The sequence below is a fragment of the Hyla sarda genome, chromosome 7 (assembly GCF_029499605.1).
Source record: "Hyla sarda isolate aHylSar1 chromosome 7, aHylSar1.hap1, whole genome shotgun sequence".
In the NCBI taxonomy this organism is placed as follows: Eukaryota; Metazoa; Chordata; class Amphibia; order Anura; family Hylidae; genus Hyla; species Hyla sarda.
The window spans coordinates 215,991,385-216,002,070 of NC_079195.1; the positions used below are offsets into that span (position 1 = coordinate 215,991,385).

General features: G+C 42.1%; 1 protein-coding gene across 6 annotated transcripts in view; it reads left to right on the plus strand.

Moving 5' to 3' along the window:
- The window catches only part of ZZZ3 (zinc finger ZZ-type containing 3), a 45,383-nt gene extending 36,634 nt beyond the window's left edge, over nt 1-8,749 (plus strand). For all 6 annotated transcript variants that reach the window (XM_056532650.1, XM_056532655.1, XM_056532653.1 and 3 more), the window contains exons 11-12: nt 6,909-7,009; nt 7,201-8,749. In XM_056532650.1, the coding sequence (XP_056388625.1) occupies nt 6,909-7,009; nt 7,201-7,345 (246 nt within the window). In that variant the 3' untranslated portion in view covers nt 7,346-8,749. The remainder of the gene's footprint in view (nt 1-6,908; nt 7,010-7,200) is intronic.
- The last annotated feature ends 1,937 nt before the right edge of the window (nt 8,750-10,686 follow it).

Here is a 10,686-nt window from a genome sequence, read left to right on the forward strand (position 1 = left end):
ATTCCATCATGTGCAAAGACAACGTTTCACCAGTCTCACTGGCTTTCTCAAGTTTCTCAACTTGAGAAAGCCAGTGAGAGACTGGTGAAACGTTGTCTTTGCACATGATGGAAAAAACAACCACCTTTTGCATATTTGTAGAGTGCTGCATCATCTTTATTTCTCTGGATTAAGGAACCAGGGGTCCCAGGTTCCAGGAATGCGGGCACCCCATTTTCATTTTCTTCTATTCTGAACGACTGAGGTGCTGACTTTATCTATTTGCGCTATATATATATATATATATATATATATATATATATATATATATATATACAGGGATGTGGAATTTCTATCGCCCGACGCCCCGGACTAGCAGTTTTGGGCGCCGGGCAGTTGAATTTGTCCGGCCCTTAGCCCGGCTTCGGGCAAGCAGGGCCGGACCTGACAAGTGCGGCGGATCTGCAGTCTGTATGGAGCGGGCTCCTGACTCCTGCCCGCTCCATACTCTGCAGCCTGTGTCCTCGGAAGCAGAGCAGGGGAGATGAGAAGCTGTGTATTTGTCTTCTCTCCCCTGCTCTGCAGACGTGCGGGGGGGGGAGGGAGATGAGGGGGCGTGGCTTATTTCTACCCATGCAGACCTGCAGTCCTCTGCCTCCGCTCCCCGCACGTCTGCACGGGGAGACTGTATGCGGCGCTCACAGGGGAGTATGGAGCGGGCTCAGGATTCCTGCCCGCTCCATACTCTGCAGCCCCCGGCTGTTCTCAGTAGCCGGGGGCCGCCGCTAATAGCCAGCATGCGGCGATCGCCGCGGCTGGCTATTAACCCTTTAGATCGCCGCTGTCAAAGCTGACAGCGGCGTCTAAAGGGAGATGTGAACGCTCCCTGGTGGGCTAGTGGGGTGGATCGCCCCCCTGCAGCGTGATCGCAGGGGGGCGATCCACTATAGAGGTAGCCGGAGGACTTGCCTCTGCTTCCTGCAGTCCCGGCTCTGTCATTGATAGATCCTGGCTGGACCAGGCTCTATCAATGGATCACAGAGCACACAGATCAATGGAGTTCAATAGAACTCTATTCATCTGTCTGAGGAATCGAATGATTCCTTAAAAGTCTAATAAAGTGTCAAAAAAAAAATAAGAATAATAAATAAAAGTTTTAATAAAAGTTTGAAAGACACATTAACCCAGTGGTCTTCAAACTGTGCCCCTCCAGATGTTACAAAACTACAATTCCCAGCATGCCAGGACAGCCGTTGGCTGTCCGGGCATGCTGGGAGTTGTAGTTTTGCAACATCTGGAGGGCCACAGTTTGAAGACCGCTGCATTAACCCCTTCCATGTTAAAAGTTCAAATCACCCCCTTTTCCTATATAAAAACATGCAAACATAATAAAAATAAACATATTTGGTATCGCTTCGTGCGTAATTGTACAACCTATCAAAATATAACATTATGTATCCCGTACGGTAAATGTAAAAAAAATACCAAACCACAGATTTGAAATTTTTATAATATCCCAGAAAAGAAAAGTTAAAAAGCGATTAAAAAGTCAGATCAATACCAAAATGGTACCGATACGAAAAACAGATTATGGCGCAAAAAATGAGCCCTCATACAGCCTGGTATGCGGAAAAAAAATAAAGCTGCAGGGGTTAAAAAATGGCAATTAAAAAAATTAGAAAAAGTCCAGAATTTGTAAAACATGACGTAAACGATACAAATCTGGTATCGCTGTAATCAGGCGCCTAAAGTATAAAACTAACATGTTATCTGACCACAAGGTAAATGGCGCAGAAAAGAAAACCACCAAATCTGCAAAATTATCTTTTACTATTTCAATTTCACTTCCATATATATATATATATATATATATATATATATATATATATATATATATATATATATATATATATATATATATATATAATTTTTTTTTTTGGTTCGGAGAATACGTTATTGAAAAATTAAAAGGTCTCATTATAGTAGGTAGTAGTTTTTTATAAAATTTCCACACCCCTGATATATATATATCACACTGACTGGTGTCTGGTAGCACCCCCTACAGTACAGGGAGGTATTACATGTTCTGTACTCTTTACCTGTATTACTGAAGCGCATGCACTGACTGGTGTCTGGTAGCGCCCCCTACAGTACAGGGAGGTATTACATGTTCTGTACTCTTTACCTGTATTACTGAAGCGCATGCACTGACTGGTGTCTGGTAGCGCCTCCCTACAGTACAGGGAGTAATTACATGTTCTGTACTACTCTTTACCTGTATTACTGAAGCGCATGCACTGACTGGTGTCTGGTAGCGCCCCCTACAGTACAGGGAGGTATTACATGTTCTGTACTCTTTACCTGTATTACTGAAGTTCATACACTGACTGGTGTCTGGGACCCTGAAGAAGCTCCTGTCCTCTACATAGACAGTGATTTACAGCTCCCAGCAGATCTTTCTGACTTTTATATGTAAGGATTTGCTTTATTTATATTAGTTATCTACTTATTTTGGTTTAATCCTCACTTTCCTATTTTTGGATGACATTTTGGTGGCTTCAGAACCAATTGCCAGGTTTCCATAGAGTTATGGTCTCAACATACAATGGTTTCAACATACAATGGTCGTCCTGGGACAGATTAATATTGTAACATGAGGGGCCGCTGTATGTTACTGTGATGACACAGGCTCATCTCCTGAGCCCCTGCTATTTGCGCACTGTGTATATATACAGTATCCTACACCAGGGCCCTATATACATTGTGATTGTAGGGCAGTAAGGGGGGCGTCCAGTTTACAATACCAAGTTTGTGAATTCTCAGTTAATAGATTGGGTTCTGTCAGAATGTTTAGGTATATATGAAAACTTATCCCTTATCCCCGGCTCTCCGCCCAAATAGCGCAGCCGACGCGCCCCCTCAAATGAAGATCTATGGCAGAGCCGGAGATTGCTGAATGCAGCGCTTAGCCTCTCCCATAGAGTTTTACTGAGGGGGCAGTGGTCAATCACGTCTCCTTCCTGCGGACTGCCAGAGCTACATACAGGAGATCTCGGGGGGTCCAAGCAGTCGGACCCCCCGCGATCTGAAACTTATCCTCTAAGGACAGGGGATAGGATTTTATATACCACAATACGCATTTAATATTATCACCGTCTTTTCGTATCTGCAGAGGCAGAAGCTTCTTTTGGATATATATATATAATATGGGAATATGCAAATCAGCTCATTACACAACCTTTTCAGGTAATGTTCCCTGGTATCAGCTTGGCTCCTGTTAAGGAATATAAAAAGCTGATCGGGATTGATGCCAAGCCAGACTACTCCCCAAAAGGGAAGTTTCTACCCATCTGCAGACAGCTGTTTCGTGGTTTTTGCCACTCGTCAGTACGGAGCAGGGTGATCTGGCTTGGCTGGGGTGAGAGGCCTGAGTGCAGCTAAAGGGGATGAGTATTTACCTCAGGGCGAGGCCACCACTTGTGTGTGTGTGTGTGTATATATATATATGTGTGTGTGTGTGTATATATATATTATACACACACACACACACATATACACACACACATATATACACACACACACATATATATACACATATATATACACACTCACACATAATGTAAGGCTGGGTTCACATGACATTTTGCCCATACAGGAGCGCATACGGCAGGGGGGAACTAAAACCTCGCGCTCCCGTATGCAGGATAAGTAAGGTAATGTATGTACACAGTGATCCCACCTGCAAAATAGTGAGTACAGCTCTGGAGTATAATATAGGATAAAACTCAGGATCAGTACAGGATAAGTAATGTAATGTATGTACACAGTGACCCCACCAGCAGAATAGTGAGTACAGCTCTGGAGTATAATACAGGATATAACTCCGGATCAGTGCAGGATAAGTAATGTAATGTATGTACACAGTGATCTCACCAGCAGAATAGTGAGTACAGCTCTGGAGTATAATACAGGATATAACTCAGGATCAGTACAGGATAAGTAATGTAATGTATGTACACAGTGACCTCACCAGCAGAATAGAGAGTACAGCTCTGGAGTATAATACTGGATATAACTCAGGATCAGTAGAGGATAAGTAATGTAATGTAATGTATGTACACAGTGACCTCACCAGCAGAATATTGAGTACAGCTCTGGGGTATAATACAGGATATAACTCAGGATCAGTACAGGATAAGTAATGTAATGTATGTACACAGTGACCTCACCAGTAGAATAGTGAGTACAGCTCTGGGGTATAATACAGGATATAACTCAGGATCAGTACAGGATAAGTAATGTAATGTATGTACACAGTGACCTCACCAGCAGAATAGAGAGTACAGCTCTGGAGTATAATACTGGATATAACTCAGGATCAGTAGAGGATAAGTAATGTAATGTAATGTATGTACACAGTGACCTCACCAGCAGAATATTGAGTACAGCTCTGGGGTATAATACAGGATATAACTCAGGATCAGTACAGGATAAGTAATGTAATGTATGTACACAGTGACCTCACCAGTAGAATAGTGAGTACAGCTCTGGGGTAGAATACAGGATATAACTCAGGATCAGTACAGGATAAGTAATGTAATGTATGTACACAGTGACCTCACCAGCAGAATAGAGAGTACAGCTCTGGAGTATAATACTGGATATAACTCAGGATCCGTACAGGATAAGTAATGTAATGTATGTACACAGTGACCTCACCAGTAGAATAGTGAGTACAGCTCTGGAGTATAATACAGGATATAACTCAGGATCAGTACAGGATAATTAATGTAATGTATGTACACAGTGACCTCACCAGCAGAATAGTGAGTGCAGCTCTGGGGTATAATACAGGATATAACTCAGGATCAGTACAGGATAAGTAATGTAATGTATGTACACAGTGACCTCACCAGCAGAATAGTGAGTGCAGCTCTGAAGTATAATACAGGATAAGTAATGTAATGTACGTACACAGTGACCTCACCAGCAGAATAGTGAGTACAGCTCTGGAGTATAATACAGGATATAACTCAGGATCAGTACAGGATAAGTAATGTAATGTATGTACACAGTGACCTCACCAGCAGAATAGTGAGTGCGGCTCTGGAGTATAATACAGGATATAACTCAGGATCAGTACAGGATAAGTAATGTATGTACACAGTGACCCCACCAGCAGAATAGTGAGTACACCTCTGGAGTATAATACAGAATATAACTCAGGCTCAGTAGAGGATAAGTAATGTAATGTATGTACACAGTGACCTCACCAGCAGAATAATGAGTACAGCTCTGAAGTATAATACAGGATATAACTCAGGATCAGTACAGGATAAGTAATGTAATGTATGTACACAGTGACCCCACCAGCAGAATAGTGAGTACAGCTCTGGGGTATAATACAGGATATAACTCAGGATCAGTACAGGATAAGTAATGTAATGTATGTACACAGTAACCCCACCAGCAGAATAGTGAGTACAGCTCTGGGGTATAATACAGGATATAACTCAGGATCAGTACAGGATACGTAATGTAATGTATGTACACAGTGACCTCACCAACAGAATAGTGAGTGCAGCTCTGAAGTATAATACAGGATAAGTAATGTAATGTATGTACACAGTGACTTCACCAGCGGAATAGTGAGTACAGCTCTGGAGTATAATACAGGATAGAACTCAGGATCAGTACAGGATAAGTAATGTAATGTATGTACACAGTGACCCCACCAGGAGAATAGTGAGTACAGCTCTGGAGTATAATACAGGATATAACTCAGGATCAGTACAGGATAACTAATGTAATGTATGTACACAGTGACCTCACCAGCAGAATAGCGAGTACAGCTCTGGAGTATAATACAGGATATAACTCAGGATCAGTACAGGATAAGTAATGTAATGTATGTACACAGGGACCTCACCAGCAGAATAGTGAGTACAGCTCTGGAGTATAATACAGGATATAACTCAGGATCAGTACAGGATAAGTAATGTAATGTATGTACTCAGTGACCTCACCAGCAGAATAGTGAGTACAGCTCTGGAGTATAATACAGGATATAACTCCGGATCAGTACAGGATAAGTAATGTAATGTATGTACATAGTGACCTCACCAGCAGAATAGTGAGTACAGCTCTGGAGTATAATACAGGATATAACTCAGGATCAGTACAGGATAAGTAATGTAATGTATGTACACAGTGACTCCACCAGCAGAATAGTGAGTACAGCTCTGGAGTATAATACAGGATATAACTCAGGATCAGTACAGGATAAGTAATGTAATGTATATACACAGTGACCCCACCAGCAGAATAGTGAGTACAGCTCTGGAGTATAATACAGGATATAACTCAGGATCAGTACAGGATAAGTAATGTAATGTATGTACATAGTGACCTCACCAGCAGAATAGTGAGTACAGCTCTGGAGTATAATACAGGATATAACTCAGGATCAGTACAGGATAAGTAATGTAATGTATGTACATAGTGACCTCACCAGCAGAATAGTGAGTACAGCTCTGGAGTATAATACAGGATATAACTCAGGATCAGTACAGGATAAGTAATGTAATGTATATACACAGTGACCCCACCAGCAGAATAGTGAGTACAGCTCTGGAGTATAATACAGGATATAACTCAGGATCAGTACAGGATAAGTAATGTAATGTATGTACATAGTGACCTCACCAGCAGAATAGTGAGTACAGCTCTGGAGTATAATACAGGATATAACTCAGGATCAGTACAGGATAAGTAATGTAATGTATGTACATAGTGACCTCACCAGCAGAATAGTGAGTACAGCTCTGGAGTATAATACAGGATATAACTCAGGATCAGTACAGGATAAGTAATGTAATGTATATACACAGTGACTCCACTCTAATATATACTCTCTTCTCCGGTTTCAGTGTGATAATTGCGGCATAGAACCAATCCAGGGTATTCGGTGGCGCTGTCAGGATTGCCCTCCGCAGATGTCTGTGGATTTCTGTGACTCCTGCTCCGACTGGTAAGTGTGTGTGTGTGTACAGGGGGTCTCCAGCTGTTGCAAAACTACAACTCCCAGCATGCCCGGACAGCCGAAGGCTGTCCGGGCATGCTGGGAGTTGTAGTTTTGCAACAGCTGGAGGCACCCTAGCTGGGAAATACCTGTGATTTTTCTATTTTGTGTGTTTATTATCTTCATCGCTCTCTTTACAGTTTATACGAGACACAAACCCACAAAGAGGATCATCACCTGGAGCCGGTGTATAAAGCAGAGACATTCCTAGACAGAGATTACTGCATGCCTCACAGCACCAGCTACAACTACCTGGACCCCAACTATTTCCCAGCCAACAGATGACGTGAGCCGGCCAGGAACGCTCGGCAATCTCTCTCTCTCTTCTCCAAACGCAAAGGGGGTAGCGGAGCAGTCCCGCCGTTTCCGGAAGTCACATGACTGAACGCACCTGCTCTCACAGCATGATCCCTATGTGGAAAGATCCATTATACTCCACCTGCACCCTACAGCAGTAGAACATTCCACGGGCGCATAATGACCTCACCCATCGCCGGGAGCCTGCCCCCTAGTGACAAGCCCGTTTTCAAGAACAACATAAAAATCACAGTGCACGTTACGGACACGGACATCTATTTTTTTTTTCCAAAGGCTTCCGGAAAGAAAAAAAAAATTGTCAAAAAATGTGAACTATTTATATTAAAACCGGTTTACTAGCTTGCAGTTTTTTGTGAAATATATTTTTTTTTTTATCTTCTTAATTTTTTTTTTTGCACAAAAACTGACATTTTCGGAAGGTTTTAACCAATCACAGTGTTCACGTAATAGACGCTACTGTTAAGGATGACAGAACTTTTGACGTTTGCCCCATTTTCTCCCCCCCCCCCCTCCCCCTTCCTTACGGATTAACTCTTACTTCTGCTTGACTCTTGAGCTGCTTTTACATGATGGATGATGATGATGAACTACAATCAAGCACTACAGATGGGGGTCTGTGGCCGCTTCTCTAACCAGCTCGTCCCGTGTGTGTGTGTATGTATGTATGTGTGTGCGCGCGCGTGTGAATGTCGAAGATTTTCACTCAGATCTATTTTTTAAATGTAATGTTCAAGATGACCATGTGACGTGTAAAAAAAAAAGAAAAAAAAAAATGGTGAAAAAAAAAAAGTGCCACTCGTAGTTACTGTGTAAAGTCTAACACTTTCTTAGGTCCTTCCTAGAAAAAAAATAAAATAAAAAATAAAATAATACACAGCCTTCTGCCTCCAGTCTTTGGGAATCTTTAATGTGGCCCACCCAAGGATGAGAAAAAAAAATTATAATAAAAAATTTATAAATAAATAAAAAAAAAAAAAAAAAAAATTAAATGCTTATTGTAAATCCTCTATGTATTGTATTTTTTTTTTATTATTATTATTATTTTTAGTCGCACAAAATCCATAAAAACAAAAAATAGTATTTTTATTAATATTTAAGCAAGCGGTTGTTATACATAGATCTATACGGAGGAGCTACACGGTCACGTCAGACATCGTCCTATAGACTGTTCTCCGAGTGATGGACTTTGAGGATCTGTGACTTTAAAAACTCTCCGGCAGGGAAAGAGTAGACATTTTGTAAACTTTTATTTTAAATATTTTTTTTTCCAGTTTTTTGTTTTTTTATTTTAATTTTTTTTCTCTGTGTAAAACCGTATGTTCTTAACTCGGTTGTCAGGAGGACTGTAAACAATAAACTGTGTGAGTACTATCTGTTTTGTACGTACAGTTGTCGTTTTTAGTGTCTCGGCATCTCACCCCAGATACAATGCAAAAGAACACACACAAAAAAATATATATATAAAAAAATCGGCAGACATGTGAAACTCATTCCGATGCAATAAATTCATACCAAAACAGAAGTTAGATTTTATTTCATGGATAATTTATTTAATTACATTTTTTTTTAATTATTATTATAATTAAAAAAAATTTTTTTTTTGCAGTAACGTCATTACATCACATGACTTGAAACTTTTTACAATTTTTGTTGTACAGATACTCGTCGTCCTCCGTTGTACACGGTCTCTCGGCTTTTGATCATGCAGGTTTTTACGCTGTGAAAAAAACTTCACTGAAAGGTTCATGATGTCACCGAGATAACTATAGAAGAGCGAGCGCAAAGACGTATCCCGGCAGGTAGCAATGGGCAGAAAGAGCGCAGCGGGGGAGGATGCAGGATCCGGTCGTTCACCGAAGGTTTTTGTCATTTCTTGGCAGATCGGTGTCTTATTAATTTTTCCCCACTATTGATTGATTTTGACTGTAGCTTTGATGATGTGAAGGGAAATTATACTAAATGTACAAACCTATAAAATAACTTTGCAGTCTTCTCCAAATTGTGCACCACCAGTTGTTGCAAAACTACAACTCTAAAAAAAAACTCTAAAACTACAACCGTTGGCTGTCCGGGCATGCTGAGAGTTGTAGTTTTGCGATATCTGAAGGGCCACAATTTGCATAGCACCAGACTGGGAGCATCTGACCCAGTTTTTAATAACGTACTAGGTTTGTATTAGGGATGTCCCCATACTAGTAACGGTATCGGGGCCGATACCCGGCATTTGCATGGTATCGGGGACTCATTCAAGGCCGATACCTGCTGCAGAGTGCGGCTGTCAAATGCCCCACTCCGCGGCCCTGTTCTGCCGTCCGAATCATGGCGTCCTATGGAGGATCATGTGACACACACATTACTCCACCTCCTCCCCTGCGCCCAGCGTAACGCTACGGAGGAAGCAGAGTGACGTAGATGTCACATGATCCTCCATAGGACGCCATGATGCTGACGGGAGAACTGGGCAGCGTAGTGGAAACCGCAAGTGAGCAACTACCGTGGGGGCACTGTCTAGAAAGGGTGCACTGTTTACAACGGGGCATTGTCTACAAGGGGGGCACTGTCTACAAGGGGACGGGCTGCTGTTTACAAGGGGGCAGTCTACAAGGGGGCACTGTCTACAAGGGGGGGCCTGCTGTTTACAAGGGGGCAGTCTACAAGGGGGCACTGTCTACAAGGGGGGGCCTGCTGTTTACAAGGGGGGGGGCTTCTGTTTACAAGGGGGGCACTGTCTACAAGGGGGGGCTGCTGTTTTTAAGGGGGCACTGTCTACAAGGGGGGGGGGCTTCTGTTTACGCAATCGGCGCAATGGCTCCGGAGATGTCCGTCTCGACATCAATGCAAATTCCCTAATCTGTCCAATGGAGAAGAGAGAAATCTTGGCTCATACTACAGCAGCCGCCTCCATTGTACACAACAAGGACCCACATATACGGTAAACAGCGCCAGAAACCGCGTCACCCTGGTGTCAGATTCCCTTTAAAATATAAGTACTCGTATTTGGTATTGGCGAGTACTAGAATTATACAGAACGTAATGTGACTACGACACTTGTTGGACACCAATGCGTCTCTGCGTAGGGGTTCAATCCCATTCCTGAAGGGGTTATCCAAAGATAGGTGATAATATTTAATCGGCGGGGGTCTGAGAGCTTGAATAATCACTGATTATGAGAACGGGGTCTCCTTGAGTGAATAACGTGGTGGTCAAGAATGTGCGCTAACTATCTGTTCAGTTAAAGGGGTACTCCGGTGGCATATTATTTTTTTTTTTAAATCAACTGGAGCCAGAAAGTTAAACAGATTTGTAAA